Genomic DNA, 19,421 nt, shown 5'->3' with positions numbered 1-19,421 from the left:
ATTTCCTCTATTGTAAACATCACTGGGGGCGTAGTGAAGCAATTTGATTAATGAACAGGATTAAATAATTCAATTGATATATGTGAGAAAATTGGGTTCTTTTTATTTCCTGGGGGGCCCGTTGGTCCATTGGACCAAATTTTCATTGGTCTTCACCACCTTGTAGCATACCTGCCTGCCAGAGTCAAAGGGGGGGGGGGGGGGGAGGGAAAGGGGGTATTTTGGGTGTTCCGGGACTTTTGGGTCTTTGGGGTCTTCATGGTCCTTTTGGGTCCTCAGGAACTTTTGGGTGTTCTCGGTCTTTTGGTTGCTCTGGATATTTTGGGTGTTCTGGGTCTTTTGAGTGTTGTTACGTATTACCTCCCCAGACCCCGGTTACGGTGCATCTCACAGCCTGGAGCGGGAACACGGCAGAAAGATTTGTTATTTTGCGTGTTCTATTAAACCATGGAAAAACCACACCAATGCAATTGTAGAACAAAACAAGTAATTGTATTAATAACTCTCACATACATAATAATAACACTATGAAAGAAAGTACACTGAAAATATCAGTTGCATCAAATGAACAATACATATGATGGTACTATCATTCCCCAATGCTCTCAAAGCAATGAACTCACGATACGCCAAATGTGAGTGGAATGTAACATTCCCCAAAGTCCGTGCACTAATCTCCATGCTGGTTGAAGCCGTACAGAACGACGAGAACAGGGAGGTATCGGCACGGCGGCTTACGTGGTGAGAGGTCGATATTGGAATTGAGCCAATAGGTAAACCAATGGCAATCAACACGTTGAGGTCGATATGGAAATCCCAATGACAAAACAAGATGCACCAAGCGGACAGTCTCTTCGATGACAAAATGGCGTATGGACCTGTAATGGAGGTGCTGGCTCCCTCCAACAGTGACTCACTCTTGGTGATAAAACCTGAGACGCAGGTTTAATTGCACTCACAATATATGACGATGTCGCAGGCAATCCCTTTCCCAGGAAGCCTCAACTCATTCGCGACCAATATCAACAAAGTCCGCTCGCAGCCTCGATGCGACGTTACAGCTTTATCTCCCTCTCCCTGCCGATCTCGATCTCTCCTCCTCCTCCTCCTCCTCCTCCTCTTCCGTTTCCTTTGCCACGTTTTACTTTTTCCTTCACAAACATTTATTTTTACCTTTTACTAAAGTCATCTCCATTTCAGACCAAAATCTTAACAACAATCTTACCTGAAACTGAAAATCCCAAAAGTATATAATAACAACAAAGGTGGAAGTGATGGATCCGTAACAGTGTTCTGGGACCTCTGTGTCTTCTGGGTTTTTGGGTCATCGGGAACCTTTGGGTCTCCGTGGTCTTTTGGTTTCTCGGGGACTTTTGGTTCCTCTATATCTTTAGGGGTCTTAAAGGGTCATAAAAGGTCAAAGGGGTGTCTCAGCAGTCTAAAGAGTTAAGTTACATTTCAATAGTATGTAATATGTAATTAATTAATAGACGTATGTAATTAATAGACACAAAAAGTATGCCTCGCAAACTCACTTACACAACTCATCTCTTCGTATTAGATTTATTACTATTGTTCCTTCTCTAAACCATTGTTGTTACAGATATTCAGGGGATACCAGAGTCAGAAGTTTTTCTTCTGATTCTCTCTATCTCTCTCCTTCTGTTTCAGGTGATCGAACGAGCAGTAAAGGTTTTGGATCGAATGCCCCCTTATGACACGCACAAAATTGGTGTCATCTATGTTGGGGAAGGGCAGGTGTGTTTGTTTGCAGGGCAAAGGGTAAAATGGAATAAATAATTTGTATATTTTGTTTCTCAGAAGCTAATAATTATTTTAAAAGATTGCAAACCAAGTGGATGTGGTTCATATACACACATATCACTTCTCTGTTACCTGCATTGCATTGTCAGAGACACAAAGGAGCCATATATTTATTACATACTGTTACGTTTGTGGGGGTAGTAATGAAATATCTTAGGCCAGGTAGGATTGTATAGGGTACCATGCTCCAAATGTCGTGTAAGGACACCTTGATGTAAATAAGTTAACTCCGTGTGTTTGATGTAAGTGTATATTCGTCTCCATGTGAGGGGTGGAGCTATGCTAATTAGTTAGGGTTTAAGGGTAATTCCCTGTCTGTAAATTGCCTCTGTGGTTTTTCCTTTGTTCCTTATGACATATGCAACACCAGCCATGCACTCCGCACCTAAATTAAATCCCACGAAGTAAAAGCCACCAGATTCAGACCTCGAACATTACCACTGACGCCACCAGCCGAGTCATTGCAACACCAAGCAAGCAGGGCCGTGGGGCCCGCCCCAAGAGGTGATTGGTCAGGGTGATGGACTGCTACGATGGACTTTTTGATTACATAGGAATGAGGGCGTGGAGAATGGAGAGTTAGGTGCTTGAAACGTTCGTATAATTTTCTAAATTGAGAAAAGCAAGAGAGAATTGGAGAGGAGAAAGCGAGAAAGGAAGGTAGTGGAGTGAATTAAGGGGAAGAAGTTTTAAGTAAGAGAAGGGAAGAGGTGTGGAAGTCAACAATACCACCATACAGTAAACCCTCATCCAACACGGGTCTTTACGACATGGATTGGTTTGTACACGTGGGGAATAAATGTGACGCTTATTTCTCAAATGCACATAAAACTTGATTATACGCGGGTTTGAATGTGGTGCTGTGATCGGGTCGTGTGCAGAGGTGACGTCTCCCACCAACTCCCACGCGCTATTTTCAGTCTTCATAGTGCAGCAGTCGAGTGAGCTTGTGCCCAGAAGGTTTCATTAACCCAACGTTATTTAGCTGCATACTGTATTGAATACAGTACGGCACCGAACCGTCAAGCCTCTCCAGGTGGTTGTGGCGTGAAGAAATCCCGCAAGATTATGACATCAGCAAAGAAAATCGTGATTTTAAAGCAGTTCCGTGGCGGGGTGAGTGTCGCGTTGGTTGGCCATGAGCATCATGTGGACGAGTCTACCATTCATTCAAGCCTAACTTCCTGGAGTTTATAACAGAAAAAGGCAATGCCACTGAACAGGTGTCCAACCCTGATGAAACGGGGCTTTTCAGCAAGCAAATGGGTAATGGGATGTACATCTCCAAGGAGCAGAAGGCAGCACACGGGTTAAAGTCTTTCATGGAACCTCTTACACCTCTTTTTTGTGGAAATGCATTTGGCGACTTTAAATGCAAACCTTTCATGCCGCGACACGTCCACCAGCAATGATGATCCCCTGGCCTCAGACAATTAACCCCCTACCCTACGAATGTATATACAGTATAGGTAATCCCTCTGAGTTTTTTATTGAAAAAACATATATATATATATATATATATATATATATATATATATATATATATATATATATATATATATATATATTCTCCATAGGTGATTCTGTCTGTCTGTCCGGGGGTGTGGCTACACCCGGTCTGGGCGAGGCTTCAAAAACAAATATCCACCATTTTGTTTCCTCACATTGCTTTGAGGCCTCTTTTGTTAGGCTCACGGTGTCTTGCTCTCTCTCTGTTTTATTTCAACTCTAATTCGATATCTCATTTCATTTTCCACAGTCACTAACATGGTTTTAGACTCGGTTGAAAAAAACGGGAATAAAATTCGATTGAAGCTACCGTTTATAGGACAAAATGCATTTTCAAAGGCCTACAACATAAAGGTCATTCATTGAGTCTCCCTCACGCTTTATCTTGACTAATTCACCATCACAGTCGCTGGGATGGTTCAGGTCTCAGTTTCAGCTGAAGTTGAGAAAAACTCCCCTGTGTGTGCCCCCCCCCCCCCCATGTGTGACCCACTCCCCCCCCCCCCCCCCCACGTGTGATCCACTCCCCCCTCCCCCTTGTGTGTGATCCAATCCCCGGTGCAGTGTGTGTTATGTGGGAGGGATGGGGGCTGGGAGGGAGAGGATTTGAGCTCTTGAAGTCACATTTTACATGAGATGTAATCACGCATTTAAAACTGTATTTCCCATGTGCACGCACATGCATTCACATGCTATCAAAAGTAAATAAATTGTGTAGATTACATCATTTGTGGATCTGATGAATTGCCAGTAACCATTTTGTAAAACTGAATGTGCAGCATCTAAATGAAGATGTCCAAATGTCACACACGTCCATGCCCGTGGGATTCCCACGGGTGACCCCACTAGTATAAAATACTTGTCCATATGTTACGTTTCCACGGCCACGTTCCCCTGTCCCCATTTATCCCATAAGGTCTCAAGCTTGCACAACACCGCTTTGGCGAACGTGCCGTTTTCCAGGAACCTAATCACCGCGTTGAACAAGGGTTTACTGTATTCCACGTAATTAATAGAAGTTCTCTAAAGGATTATGTTTGCATGTGTAAGACTATTTGCTCTTGTTCCTGCTCCACGTATGACCAGGCACACAGTGAGGCAGCCATCTTGGCCAACGAGTGGGGTTCTCCTCGTTACGCATACTTCATACAGGCCCTCGGACGTCTTGTGCGTCTCCAGGACTGCGATCCCGAGCACGTGTTCCTTGGTGGCCTTGACACGGGTGGAGAAGATGGCCGGTTTGCCTGCTGCTCGCACGATGATATCATGCAAAGTCAGTCCTTCGTAAACTTTATTTACTTTGTAAAAAGAACGCAAACTGATTTAAAAAAAAAAAAAAACACAATGAATGACGTTTTCTATTTTTATATATTTTGGCACTGTCTGCTCCCCTCACCTCCTACCTTATTCCACTCACACGGACCACAGTTATGTTCCACGTAGCTACGTTGATGCCGAATAAGGAGACGGACAAGAACTGCAGCAATAAGAAACGTCACATCTGTAACAGCTGCGTCACAGTTGTGTACAACGACTCGCATGACGAATACAAACTGGGAACTCTTACGGTGCGTGAGAGTGATTAGTCAGTGATAGTTTGAATGTTTACCATAAAACAGATGTAGCATTTGAAGCATTCTGAGATGTTATTTGTTGATGGAAATTTTTTAGGTTAAGAAAGATTGGGAAGGAAGTTATCGTTTTTGGCCTGTTAATTTTCGGGAGCATATCGACATGTCTGAACCACCTTTAGAGGCCATTTTTCCCCGCAGAGCAGGGGTTGGCCTTTTTTGGGCACCGTAGTCCCCTTTTTGAAGCAATGTTTTATGGCCGGATGCCCTTCCTGCCGCCAACCCTGTTAGTCACCTCTTGCGACACACAGGGAATTACCAGTGAACTGGTACTCAATTAGCCGACCTCGGAAGGATGACAGGCTGAGTCAACCCCCCTGGCGTTAATTCAGCGATCAATCGGGATTGTAACCCAGGATCCTAGGATCCCAAGCCGGCACCCTAACCGCTAAGATATCAACACGTCTCCTCCAGCAATTTTGTTGGTCATTTGAGCTCTGGCCCAAGGGGCGATAGACTAGATTGCAAGTCTTGTAGAACTTGTAGGAATTTTGCAGCTCACTGTTCAACAAACTTTGAACTTGCATAACAATACAAAAAGGATTTTCGTTTTGGGTCCTCAGGAACCCTTACCTCATCCCCCAAATACTTCGTTTTGCAGGGTCAGTTCAACTTTGTGGAAATAATCATCAAGCCCTTGGACTACGAGAGCAACCTTGTCACAATACAGGCGAGGAAAGGTGTGTGTGAGTATGGTATCTGAACCATGATTTGTAACATTTGCAGCAATAGTGTGGAGCGCGTCGATGTGTGTTTACGATCCTCTAATGGTGGCATAAGCTCGGCCTGCACACTACTTGATGCAGCAACGGCATGCTTTAAACGCAATAAGTCGAATAACTGACAAGATACTTATCATTAAAAACAAATATTGTTGAGTTGCGGCGAGTTCGTTTTTATGCTGTGATCGTTTCAGAGCTTGAGGGTCTTATCGACACGTCTGTCGTTAAGATTGTGTCCGACAGGAACTTGTCACTGCTGGTGCGGCAAATGGCCCTGCACGCCAACGTAAGTAGCACAGTGTGCTTTGAAGGAATCGGAAAACACGTTTCCCATGACGATGGATTTATTGGACACGTCTGACAGCAGCGACAAACAGCTGTGAAATATTTTTGCTCAAGTGTTAGCTTGGCTTGTGTGATGCAACTATACAGTTGGAGTGAATTTTGTATGAGTGTGTAGGGATTATGTCCCAACCTGTACAGATGGCTTCCCTCGTGCACATGCATCGTGACCATCACCATGAGGAGTATGCCTTCAAGTGGCTGGCGAGGCTGCGGCAAGTGAAGCGTATTCGTGGCAAGGTGTGCAAATTAGTTGACGTCTTTTACATTAGCGGAGCTAATGGGGTTTGCAAATCAAGCTGTATGGATTATTATATCCTCACCCTGGCCAATGCAAAATGTTGTGAATTGTATGCTTTTCCATGGGTTTTGATTCAACTTTGGTGAAATGGCAATGATACTTGTAGATCTCTCTATCAAAATGAGAACGGCACATGGTAGAGCGCATACCTCCGCCAGGCTGAGCAGTTTACCTTTATGTGTTGTATCCCACTGATTGGCCGGATCTGCATCCGGACCTTCACCAAAGTCGAATTGGCTTGTTCTCGTCGCCTACCAAACTCGTCCACCAAGCTTTGTCATAACTCTTCCGTAAAGATATCGTGCTGTATATGTTTTTAGCCCCGTCTCTCAATGGTGAAAAATCACTTTAAAAATTCTCGGATCCACATCAGGATCCTCACCAAAATCGAACCGATTCGTCCTTGCGCACCCAATCTGTCCACCAAGTTTCGTCTGAATCCGAAGATAACTTTTTGAGATGTCCTGCTCACAGACAGACAGACAGGGGTGAAAACATAACACCCATCCCCCTTCGGTGATGGAGGTAACAATTAGATTTTGTTTAATTTTAAAGATAAAAGTGTGGCCCCGAAGGATGCTGGCACATGTTTCTTTGGTAACGTAAGAATACAACAACAACAACAACAGGTATTTTAAGGCCATTTTCCCTGCAAGAGCGGGGGTTAGCCTTGCGGTCCCTATGACAATGTTCTCCATTTTGCCCTATTTTCTGCATCTCTCCTTGTTAACCCCCTTGCCCGCATTTCTTCTTCGACCATCTTTAGCCAAGTCTTTCTCGGTCTTCCCCGTCCTCTACTTCCTTCTACCTTCATTTCCATCACTCTTCTCAACCAGTCACTTTCATCCTTCCTCAACACATGACCAAAGCATCTCAACCTGTTTCTCTTCACAGCATCAATCACAGGATTCCCATCATCTTTCGCAATTCATCATTTGTCTTCCTCTCTCTCAACGATACTCCACACATCCACCGAACCATTCGCATTTCCACCCTTTCCAGCCTTCGTTGCTGCTCGACGTTCATTACCCATGTCTCACTCCCATAAATCATAACACCTCTCACACATGCAGCATACACCTTTCCCTTCAGCTTCAACGACACTCCCCTCCTCGTCAGCACGCCACTCAGTTCCCGAAACTTCTTCCATGCACATCTCACTCGAGCAACCGTTGCCGAGTCTGATCCACCTTCTCCATTCAGCATGTCTCCGAGTTAGCAAAATGTTTTCACACCTTCCAGCTTCACGCCATCTCCAAGATCCAACTCAACGTTTCCTCCATCTGCAGCTTCCTCTGTGCACACCTTACATTTGAATGTAGCTGCCACACTGGTTAATGACCCTCTCAAACCACTACATTTTTGATGAACCCACTCAGCACACATTGTACATTGAATGGAATTCACTCCGACACCCTTCCTGCACACAGCACACGGCCACTTCCCAGTTCTTTCCACCTCACCACATGCTTTACCACTTGCCATCACCTTCGTTTTTCCGATATTCACCTTCACACCTTTTGTCTCCATACATTCCTTCCACTTGTTCATCTTTTCCTTCAGTCCATCCATACTTTCTGCAATCAACACCAGATCATCTGCATACAACAACTCCCACGGTAAACCCTCCTTTACGTTCTGAGCCAGCACCTCCATCACAGCTACAAATAGTAGCGGACTTAGTACCGACCCCTGATGCAGTCCCACCTTCACCTCAAACTCACCACTGTTCCCGTCCTTCGTCCTTACAGCTGTGCGCGCTCTTAAGAATAGCTTACGGTAACGTAAGAATAGCTTTTTGAAAATGTTTATGCCTTCCATTTGTGATAACAAATGCTCTAACACTCGCTGGTTGCTGCGTTTGTGACGTTTAGCTGCGGAAAGGCAGAGGAATCGCTGTTGTGAAGTTGTTGGGAATATAATTTGGAAATTGGAAAGGAGGAGGGGTGAGAGAATAATAGGGCAGGAACAAGCATTTTCAGTGAATGAGGTGAATGAATAATGTCCTGGCTTATTTTTTGATACAAGGTTGAGGCTCATGGAAGAGTGATGTGACAGAAGGTACAAAGGCAACAATCGAGCAGTGGGGGCACTGTAGTCACGTTTGGACATGACAATCAAGAGCATGAATGAGCAGGGAAAGGAGGAGAGAAAGGATGGGAGGCGGACACAATAACCTTGCAAGTAAGAGACTTGGGTTAGATTAAGATAGGTAGAGTTAATGGAGATTTTAAAAGATTGCATGGAGGGATGGAGAATCGCTTGAGATGGTGGTGCACCACCTGTTTGAATCCCTAGATCTAGAGGGACGAGTAGGATTGAATAGCTTCAGGAAGATGATTCCATTCAGATGGGAGAAAAGAGGATCAAATATGTTGAGGTATGCAGAAAGCCTGGATTTTTGGAGTTTAACCAGGAGGGGTTCCTGGAAGAATGTGCGCATCCTGGAGGAGCTGCGGAGTGTCACAGGGCTGAGAGAGTAGCACAAGCTAGACTGGAGGACTTAAGTGGTGGCAAAAAAACAAACCACAAGAAAAGATCATCCTTCAAACCACTCTCCACCCTACAACATCCAATCTATCCTCCCAAATTTCCAGTTTTTACTAGTGACGTGTTACAGGTCTACAAGAGATTTGCGCTGCTGCTGCTGCTGCTGTTGTTGTTGTTGTTGTTCTTGTTGGTGGTGTTCTTGTTGGGGGTCGATTTTTGAAATGTGCACCCGTTGGTCACACAGCTGCCGGACCACAACCACATCTGTCGATTGTCTCCACCCACCATTGCACCAGGACTGAATGATATGGCCACCATGTTGGTTTTCTGGGGGGGGCCTAACACATGATAAGCATGTAGGCCTCTGCTGATTATACACCGCCCGGGGTTGTTGTGTCAGATTTCCTTTGGCTTTGTTTGGGTCGAGTGTTATTCAAGATGAGGGACCCCAAAAATCGAATTATATGTCGAATAACAGTAAGGTTTAATCAAGCCCATCAGAACACACGGAATTGAGCATTACGTTGCATAATCAAGCGTTGCAGGACGCAAATTACTTAAACTATTGACTTTGTTTGAGCCGAGTGTTATTCACAATGACGGACCTCAAAAATCTAATCATATGTCAAATAATAGTAAGCTTCAAGCAAGCCTGTCAGAATGCACAGTACGTCTGAACGCATGGTAATCAAGCATTACATTATACGAATTACTAAAAAAAAAAGGAGCGTTACATAATTTTTGAACGGCCCCATATTTGGGTTATGAGATCTGTGACTGTGTGACGAATCAGCTCGTTCTGACATAACCTTGGGGAGGGTGACATGGATGAGAGGTGTCGTGTTAATTATTTAATAGCTCATTAAATGTGTTTCCCAATCACACTTCATCCTTTAAGAGTGCTTTAAATGCATGTTTCCCAATCGGCCCATTCCCGGATTTTGGCGCTGAGTGTCACCAGTGTTGTTCTTTCCTGAGTTTCCTTCTGTATCCATCTTGTCTGCTCCAGTGCTCCATGCATCTGTCCCTACCTCTCATTCCTCCACACACCCATTCCAATGTCCCTCTGTTTCCCTCTGTTTTTTTTTTTGTTTTTTTTTTTGTATACAAGATCGAGGCTCATGAAAGAGCTAACATTAATCACACAAAAAGTCAAACCGACACACAAAACACAAAATAAGTGGAGCGGTAGACAAGATGGGGAGAGATGGGGAAGGACACAAACACAACATTTGAGAGCCGGGACATCGAGAGAAATGTGGGAGCGAGAGGGCTTGGGGGGAGGTGGGAGAGGTATAAAACATATGGACACTGCAAAGACTTCCAGGAAAGAAGTTGGAATTTCAAAAAAGTGGATCTGGGGTGAATTAGGGGGGGAAGAAAAGATCAAGGTTTTGGATGGGGGAAGATAAGAGATGGGGGTCAGCTGTTTTAAAGACCTGGAGGGAGGAGTGGGATTGAAGGGAGTGAGGGAGTTTGTTCCAGAGGTGGGAGAAAAGGGGAATGAAAGAGTGAAGGTGAGCAGAGAGCCTAGATTTTGGCAGTTTAACCATAAGAGGGTTGCTGGCAGATCTTGTGTGACCTGTAGAAATATTTGGGGGACAGAGCACAGAGAGAGCATGGGGACAAGGCCGGAGAGGAGTCGGTAGAAGACAGAAAGACCACCAACCTGCCTGCGGTGAGTGAGTGAAAGGCCCTCGGAGTTAGCTTCATCGCAGGAGATTCCAATGATTCTGAAAGCTTTGGTTTCAACAGCGTGAAGCCGAGCTAGGTGTGAGGCAGGAGCACCGGCCCAGAGGGGGGAACAGTATTCCATTGAGCTGCGGATGAAAGCCTGTGTTTCTCGGAGCTCGGAGAATTGGTGTTTCCCCCCTCCATGAGCCTTGACCTCGTATACAAAAAAGCAACCCATGACCTCTCTGTGATGATATAAATTCTTAATAATCATGTCTCTGTGATACCTTCTTGTGTTCTCAGTGATGTGTTCTCATGTTGATGGCTCCTTCTCCCTTTTGAACCACTTGTGACTCGTTTTCACCGTTTTTGTTTATCTGTGGCAGGTTCTGGAGGAATTGCATAATCGCCGAGGTCAGGGAAAAACGACATCTTCAACAAGCCCTGTAGAGACTGGCCAGCGGACTCGCCTCATATCCACCATGGACGATTTCAGTGGCTTTGTTTGAATCTGGTGCTCTCGCACCCTACAGCCATTCTCCGAGTTCCAGTCGCATTTTTCCCCCGAGGCATCTCTTCAAGGATCCGACATGCACCCCGCTTCACGATGGTTATGGGTTGAGACAGTTGAAGGAGGTGCAAGGAGGGTGTCCAGCTGTTCCCCTGACTTGCGTGGATTTGTTAATCGGAGTCGTCGTCTCTGCTCTTCGATAAGAACGCAAAGTGCTCTTCCCATAAGTTATACATTTGACAATGGAGGTTCCTATTGCTCAATGGATGACGTGTTTTGATATGTGATGCTGTTCTCTGTGATTTTTTTTTTTTCACCTTGTCCTGCTGTTCATTCTCTACTTTTGTAAAGAATGGCATATCTTATTAGTTTTGAAAAGCTGTGATCGAGGAACAATTTTGATGTGCACAAGATATATATCATATATCGACCTGTATGGCATCTCATCTGATTCTGTCAAGGTTTTGGGATTTCTTTGGGGGAAGAGGGAGTAGGAGGTGAGGGCGACATCTATTTATTACTTATGCAAATTTTGAGGGATTTTTTTTTTACCACCACTCCTTTGACCTTTCCTCTTCTGAACTCAATTACCAACTCACCCCACCCTCTCACCTTTTGGCCACTGCCACCCTCCATCCCGTTGGTGTGTATGGAATAGATAAATGACTTCTCGATAGAATCTTCACACCCGGGTGAAAGGGACTAAACAAGGCTTCTTTAGTTGCCACTGTTCGCTGTAACGTCATTGGCAACAATTTGGTGCAAATGTCATGTCACTTGTTTAGACGTTTCGCAATGTGATCGCGACGCACTGTTGGAAATATCATTTCTCTCTCTCCTGCAAGCATGGGTCATTGAAAAATAAAGTTCAGAAATTCTCTGCCTTATTGTTGTTTTTTTTGTGCAGCCCTCTTCCTTCCACAGATCTCCTGATGTCCTTATTCTCTACTTTTGTTGTGCTTCCCTCTCTCTTCCCCTCTTGTCTCCCACTCCCTTTATTATATGTTATATGTGTTCGCTCTTACACGAGCCTCGATTTGGTATACAAAAAACCCGTGTGAAGCAAAAAGCGGGGTTGAACAATTTGTTCACTTCTTTCTACAAACGTCGGTTTATGATCGAGAAACAACTTGATTTCAATTGAATGTTGTATTTTGAACACAAATCGGAATGTGAAGTGGAAAACGAACCTGTAGTTTAACAGTACTTTGGCTCTAAATGCATCTCAATCACGCATGTGCAGAGATGAGCGAGGTAATTGAGCATTGAAGCCGCTTCAATATTTGGTTATCCATCTGTCCGTCAAAATGAAGACGAAGAACCATTCTAACACACCATGGTCATCCCAAAGGGGGTACTAAAGGGTAATTTTAATGGGTAATTCCAAAGAGTAATTCTAATGGATAATTCCAAAAGGTAATTCTCAAGGGTAATTCTCATGGGTGATTATAAAGGGTAATTCGCAAGGGTAATTCTCATGGGTGATTATAAAGGGTAATTCTAAAGGGTGATTATAAAGGGTAATTCTAAATGGTAATTCTAAAGCGTAATTCCAAAGAGTAATTCTAAAGGGTAATTCTAAAGAGTAATTCTAAAGAGTAATTCTAAAGAGTAATTCTAAATGGTAATTCTAAATGGTAATTCTAAATGGTAATTTTAAATGGTAATTCTTCTAAATGGTAATTCTAAATGGTAATTCTTAATGGTAATTCTTCTAAATGGTAATTCTTAATCGTAATTCTTCTAAATAGTAATTCTTCCAAAGAGTAATTCTTCTAAATGGTAATTCGAAATGGTAATTCTTCGAAATGGTAATTCTAAATGGTAATTCTTCCAAATGGTGGTAATTCTAAATGGTAATTCTTCTAAATGGTAATTCTTCAAAATGGTAATTCTTCTAAATGGTAATTCTAAATGGTAATTCTTCAAAATGGTAATTCTTCTAAATGGTAATTGTCCCCCGTCGCTCCGCGAAAGGGGGACTATGGTTTTCCCCTCCGTCCGTGTGTGCGTCCGTCCGTCCATGCGTGCGTGCATAAGCGAAGGACCGAATTCTAATTTGGTGTGTGGGTGCAACTAGGCATATGGAAGAACCCTATTGAAAATTAGGTCGCCACGTCAAAATCCAAGATGGCCGCCGCCATGTATGTCTGAACCTTGTGAGCGGAATATTTTGAAAAATAAGCGAAGTACTAACTTCTAATCTGGTGTGGGGGTGTATCTAGGCATAAGGAAGAACGCTATTGAAAATTGGGTCCCCACGTCAAAATCCAAGATGGCCACCACCATATATATATATCTGAACCTTGTGAGCGAAATATCTTGAAAAATAAACGAACTACTAACTTCTAATCTGATGTGTGGGTGTATCTACGCATAAGGGAGACCGCTATTGAAAATTGGGTCGCCACGTCAAAATTCAAGATGGCCGCCTTGCGTCTTCCACTTTGTCAACTCACATCCAACTTTGTCAACTTTGCGGACCTATGCGCAACGCTTGTTCTAAATGGTAATCCGAAATGGTAATTCTTCTAAATGGTAATTCTTCTAAATGGTAATTCTTCTCAATGGTAATTCTTCTAAATGGTGATTCTAAATGGTGATTCTACTAAAGGGTAATTCTAAATGGTTATTCTTCTGAATGGTAATTCTAAATGGCGATTCTACTAAAGGGTAATTCTAAATGGTAATTCTTCTAAATGGTAATTCTAAATGGTGATTCTACTAAAGGGTAATTCTAAATGGTGATTCTACTAAAGGGTAATTCTAAATGGTGATTCTACTAAAGGGTAATTCTAAATGGTGATTCTACTAAAGGGTAATTCTAAATGGTAATTCTAAATGGTGATTCTACTAAAGGGTAATTCTAAATGGTGATTCTACTAAAGGGTAATTCTAAATGGTGATTCTAAATGGTGATTCTACTAAAGGGTAATTCTAAATGGTAATTCTAAATGGTGATTCTACTAAAGGGTAATTCTAAATGGTGATTCTACTAAAGGGTAATTCTAAATGGTAATTCTAAATGGTGATTCTACTAAAGGGTAATTCTAAATGGTGATTCTACTAAAGGGTAATTCTAAATGGTAATTCTAAATGGTGATTCTACTAAAGGGTAATTCTAAATGGTAATTCTACTAAATGGTAATTCTACTAAATGGTAATTCTTCTAAATGGTAATTCTTCTAAATGGTAATTCTAAATGGTGATTCTACTGAAGGGTAATTCTTCTAAATGGTGATTCCACTGAAGGGTAATTCTTCTAAATGGTGATACTACTTTTTTTTTCCTTTTTTTGTATGCAAGATCGAGGCTTGTGAAAGAGCTAACATTAATCACACAAAAAGTCAAAACGACACACAAAACACAAAAAATAAGGGGAGCGGCAGACAAGATGGGGAGAGAGGGGGAAGGACACAAACACAACATTTGAGAGCAGGGACATCGGGAGAAATGTGGGAGGGGGAGGGCTTTGGGGAGGTGGGAGAGGTATAAAACATATGAACACTGCAAGGACTTCCAGGAAAGAAGTTGGAATTAAATAAAAAAAAGTATCGGGTGAATTAGCGGGGGTAGAAAAGATCAAGGTTTGGATGGGGGAAGATAAGAGATTGTGGTGAACAGCTGTTTTAAAGATCTGGAGGGAGGGGTGGGATTGAAGGGAGTGGGGGAGTTTGTTCCAGAGGTGGGAGAAAAGGGGAATGAAAGAGTGAAGGTGAGCAGAGAGCCTAGATTTTGGCAGTTTAACCATAAGAGGGTTGCAGGCAGATCTTGTGCGACCTGAAGGAATATTGGGGGGACAGAGCACAGAGAGAGCTGGGGGAGCAAGGCCGGAGAGGAGTCGGTATAAGACAGAAAGACCACCTCGGTATGGTGACACCGCACACTTCAACAACAAAGAGCAAACCAAACTAAATGTCTGAGGTTTAAATAAGACGGGTTCCTCCAAGATCCTCTCTAACGATGTTCTAATCATTTGCACCTGAGCTGGTGTACCTGATTCTAATTTTAGGTATTTGAAGTAGTGATAAATGTAGGAGTGTACTTACCTTTTCCACATGTGAAATTTGCATTTATGTTTATTTAAATTATACAATGGACTACAAAATGTAAATGTTTCATGATATTTGTTATATTATATCACCTTTATCTATCAATATTGTTGAAATGAAGATCAAATAGCTGTATGTTGAAATATGTTGAAAAAGTCAAAACTTTACATGGGGTGTACTTACTTTTTCACGTGACTATATGTCATGTATGGACGGATGTAGTACGAATGATAATTGTGGGGACAGTGGGCCATGTTCACCCCAAATATTGCATACGTGTTGGTCTACCCAGTATATACTACCACAACCGTACCTATGTATGGTGATGTCATGGGCACAAAATACCCCTCCCCTCTCCTGTGAGGGTGCGGGAGACGACTTGTCTCTTTTGCTTGTACATGGATGTGTAAGGTGTTATATGGTGCGGTACCTCACGTTGAGAGTGGTTTTACCATTGATCCCTGCCTGAGGGAGTGTTATTGTGAGCATACTTCACTCCTGGAGGGAACGGGTATTACAATTGTAACTAGTGTGACTCAGCGTGTTCCGCGTGCCTCACCACACGTCTTTTCAGAGGGATAGGCATCGTTGACCATTTCGGTGTCCTTTGGGTCTTTGGGGTCTATTGGGACTTCAGTGTCTTCAGGGGCTTTTGGGTCTTAATCATCTTTTGGTTCCTCTGGGTCTTTAGGGGCTTCAGTGTGTTTTGGGTCTTCGGGGTCTTTTGTGTCTTCGGGGTATTTTGGGTCTTCTGGGTCTTCAGGGGCTTTTGGGTCTCCGGGGTGTTTTGGGTCTTCGGGGTGTTTTGGGTCTTTGGGGTGTTTTGGGTCTTCAGGGGTATTTGTGGTCTAAAGGGTATCGGGGGACTTAAAGGGTCGTCAAAGTTCTGAAGGGTCTCAGCAGTCGAAACGTAAATTACGCCTAGGTCCCCCGTCAGTGAAGTGATGAGTTGACAAAGTGGAAGACGCAAGGTGGCCATCTTGGATTTTGACGTGGCGGCCCAATTTTCAATAGCGTTCTCCCTTATGCGTAGATACACCCACACACCAGATTAGAAGGTAGTAGTTCGTTTATTTTTCAAGATATTTCGCTCACAAGATTCAGACATATATATATATGGTGGTGGCCATCTTGGATTTTGACGTGGCGGCCCAATTTTCAATAGCGTTCTTCCTTATGCCTAGATACAGCCACACACCAGATTAGACGTTGGTACTTCGCTTATTTTTCAAGATATTCCGCTCACAAGGTTCAGACATACATGGCGTCAGACATACATGGCGGCGGCCATCTTGGATTTTGACGTGGGTTGCACCCGCACACCAAATTAGAATTCGGTCCTTCGCTCACGCACACACGCACGCACGGCACGGACGGACGGAGGGAGGGGAAAACCATAGTCCCCCTTTCGCTCTGCGGTGCGACGGGGGATAATAAACAATGTGACACCGTCTAAAGCTATGGTGATTGATTTTGAGGTGTATACATGTACTTTATTAGAAGCTCAATTGGTTCCTTCCAACTTTTAAAGCGTATTTTCACATCGTTTTACTAGTGTCGGATATTATGCAAGTTTGTAATATCTAACGTTATACCTTTTGCGTAAAAGACATTAAAAACTAATGAACTATCCGACTAATATATTATATAAACCAAAACAAACATGAAGCATTTTGACAAATTTTTTGAGAATGGCGGGTTCCTGTTGTAGCTGTTGGGCGAGTCGGTTTGAAGTAAAGTATGGAGATTTCTCTGGGTATGTTCTGAACGTGCAGGACGCGGTCGAGCTGATCCGACAGTATGAACTTGAAACATCAAGCGCCTTCATTATTACCAACCAGACCAAGGGCTTCGGATATTCAGGTCTGTGCAGTGCAGGGTCTCTGGTCTCTACAGCTGCTAATAGTAATATGTCTTGGATGGAAAAGCTGCGTGTTCGTGCTTGGGGCAGGATAGCCGAGTTCGTAGCGTGTTTCCCTCTGAGCTCTTTGGCAATGGAGTTTACTCCGTTTTGGTGAAGAGCTTGTACTATGTCAGCACCACGTTCTCCAGAGGGAGATGTCCATGTAGGTAGTCCACTTGAACCATATATAAAATATATATATTAGATGTACCTGGAAGTGGAAGTATAAATGTGGTTTTTTTTAAGCTGTGTATTTTGAGAGTTTTTCACGAAGTTTCTGGGTTTAATATCTTATTATAATAGAGCAAACGTATGTGGTTATGTTCATATGCGACCAAAACGTCGTCTTCTTCAAATAAAATTAACCCCTCAAAACACAGTCCGTGAACTCTTAATTACGTTTAGACTGCTGAGACCCCAAAGACCCTGAAGACTCATAAGACCCAAAACACCCCAAAGACCGAAAATACCATTAAAGGTCCAGACGATCCAAAAGACCCTGAAGACCCAAATGGACCAAAAAGACCCTGAAGACCACAAAGACACTGAAGACTCCAAAGACCCAAAACACCCCAAAGACCCAAAACACCCCAAAGACCCAAAATACCCTTAAAAACCCAGACGATCCGAAAGACTCTGAAGACCCAACTTGCCCTGAAGACCCAAAATACCCCGAAGATGCAAACGATCCTTAAAGACTCGGAGAACCAAAGTACCCTGAAGACCATGAAGACTCCAAATACCCCGAAGACCCAAAATACCCTAAAAGGCCTTGAAGACCCAAAACACCATGAAGACCCAAAATACCCTGAAGACCCAAAAGACACCGAAATGGCCAAAGATGCCTATCCCTCTGAAACGACGTGTGTTGAAAAACACTGAGGAAGCAGAGTGAGCCGGACCAGAGGAGAGACCATGGGATATTTAATGTCTGCCAACTACTGCTAGCAGACAGCTTAAAGCCATTCAGGTAAAGCCATGGTCCCATAGAGCCTGCGTTGGTATACGATGGGCAACGATGGCCCAAACCTACGATGGCCCACGATCACTCTGAACAAGTCGGCATGAACTGATGATGATGAAGTGATGGCTGATGGCTGGGGTTTATATACCCCCAAAGTATCTACCCCCAAAGTAGCTACCCCCAAAGTAGCTATCCCCAAAGTAGCTACCCCCAAAGTAGCTACCCCCAAAATATCTACCCCCAAAGTAGCTACCCCCAAAGTAGCTATCCCCAAAGTAGCTATCCCCAAAGTAGCTATCCCCAAAGTAGCTACCCCCAAAGTAGCTACCCCCAAAGTAGCTACCCCCAAAGTAGCTATCCCCAAAGTAGCTATCCCCAAAGTAGCTATCCCCAAAGTAGCTATCCCCAAAGTAGCTACCCCCAAAGTAGCTATCCCCAAAGTAGCTACCCCCAAAGTAGCTACCCCCAAAATATCTACCCCCAAAGTAGCTACCCCCAAAGTAGCTACCCCCAAAGTAGCTATCCCCAAAGTAGCTATCCCCAAAGTAGCTATCCCCAAAGTAGCTATCCCCAAAGTAGCTATCCCCAAAGTATCTACCCCCAAAGTAGCTATCCCCAAAGTATCTACCCCCAAAGTAGCTATCCCCAAAGTAGCTACCCCCAAAGTAGCTATCCCCAAAGTAGCTACCCCCAAAGTAGCTACCCCCAAAGTAGCTATCCCCAAAGTAGCTACCCCCAAAGTAGCTACCCCCAAAGTAGCTACCCCAAAAGTAGCTATCCCCAAAGTAGCTACCCCAAAAGTAGCTATCCCCAAAGTAGCTACCCCCAAAGTAGCTATCCCCAAAGTAGCTATCCCCAAAGTAGCTACCCCCAAAGTAGCTACCCCCAAAGTAGCTATCCCCAAAGTAGCTACCCCCAAAGTAGCTATCCCCAAAGTATCTACCCCCAAAGTAGCTATCCCCAAAGTAGCTATCCCCAAAGTAGCTACCCCCAAAGTAGCTATCCCCAAAGTAGCTATCCCCAAAGTAGCTACCCCCAAAGTAGCTACCCCCAAAGTAGCTATCCCCAAAGTAGCTACCCCCAAAGTAGCTATCCCCAAAGTATCTACCCCCAAAGTAGCTATCCCCAAAGTAGCTATCCCCAAAGTAGCTACCCCCAAAGTAGCTATCCCCAAAGTAGCTATCCCCAAAGTAGCTATCCCCAAAGTAGCTACCCCCAAAGTAGCTACCCCCAAAGTAGCTATCCCCAAAGTAGCTACCCCCAAAGTAGCTACCCCCAAAGTAGCTACCCCAAAGTAGCTACCCCCAAAGTAGCTACCCCCAAAGTATCTACCCCCAAAGTAGCTATCCCCAAAGTAGCTATCCCCAAAGTAGCTACCCCCAAAGTAGCTATCCCCAAAGTAGCTATCCCCAAAGTAGCTACCCCCAAAGTAGCTATCCCCAAAGTAGCTATCCCCAAAGTAGCTACCCCCAAAGTAGCTACCCCCAAAATATCTACC

At 43.8% G+C, this 19,421-nt stretch overlaps 2 protein-coding genes across 12 annotated transcripts in view; both read left to right on the top strand.

Annotated features, from left to right (window-relative positions):
* TSC2 (TSC complex subunit 2) overlaps window positions 1–11,884 on the top strand; it is a 177,517-nt gene extending 165,633 nt beyond the window's left edge. For all 8 annotated transcript variants that reach the window (XM_078774796.1, XM_078774795.1, XM_078774794.1 and 5 more), the window contains 7 exons: window positions 1,672–1,758; window positions 4,420–4,606; window positions 4,762–4,901; window positions 5,566–5,644; window positions 5,881–5,972; window positions 6,170–6,268; window positions 10,880–11,884. In XM_078774796.1, coding sequence (XP_078630922.1) covers window positions 1,672–1,758; window positions 4,420–4,606; window positions 4,762–4,901; window positions 5,566–5,644; window positions 5,881–5,972; window positions 6,170–6,268; window positions 10,880–11,002 — 807 coding nt within the window. In that variant the 3' untranslated portion in view covers window positions 11,003–11,884. The remainder of the gene's footprint in view (window positions 1–1,671; window positions 1,759–4,419; window positions 4,607–4,761; window positions 4,902–5,565; window positions 5,645–5,880; window positions 5,973–6,169; window positions 6,269–10,879) is intronic.
* Window positions 11,885–16,745: 4,861 nt separating this feature from the next.
* LOC137423916 (uncharacterized) overlaps window positions 16,746–19,421 on the top strand; it is a 37,423-nt gene continuing 34,747 nt past the window's right edge. For all 4 annotated transcript variants that reach the window (XM_068111447.2, XM_068111446.2, XM_068111445.2 and 1 more), the window contains exon 1: window positions 16,746–16,919. In XM_068111447.2, coding sequence (XP_067967548.2) covers window positions 16,748–16,919 — 172 coding nt within the window. In that variant the 5' untranslated portion in view covers window positions 16,746–16,747. The remainder of the gene's footprint in view (window positions 16,920–19,421) is intronic.

This window comes from Myxine glutinosa, chromosome 3 (genome assembly GCF_964187855.1).
Source record: "Myxine glutinosa chromosome 3, kmMyxGlut1.1, whole genome shotgun sequence".
Classification (NCBI taxonomy): Eukaryota; Metazoa; Chordata; class Myxini; order Myxiniformes; family Myxinidae; genus Myxine; species Myxine glutinosa.
Note: the sequence above shows the minus strand (reverse complement) of the source record. Positions and strands in the feature narration are given on the sequence as shown.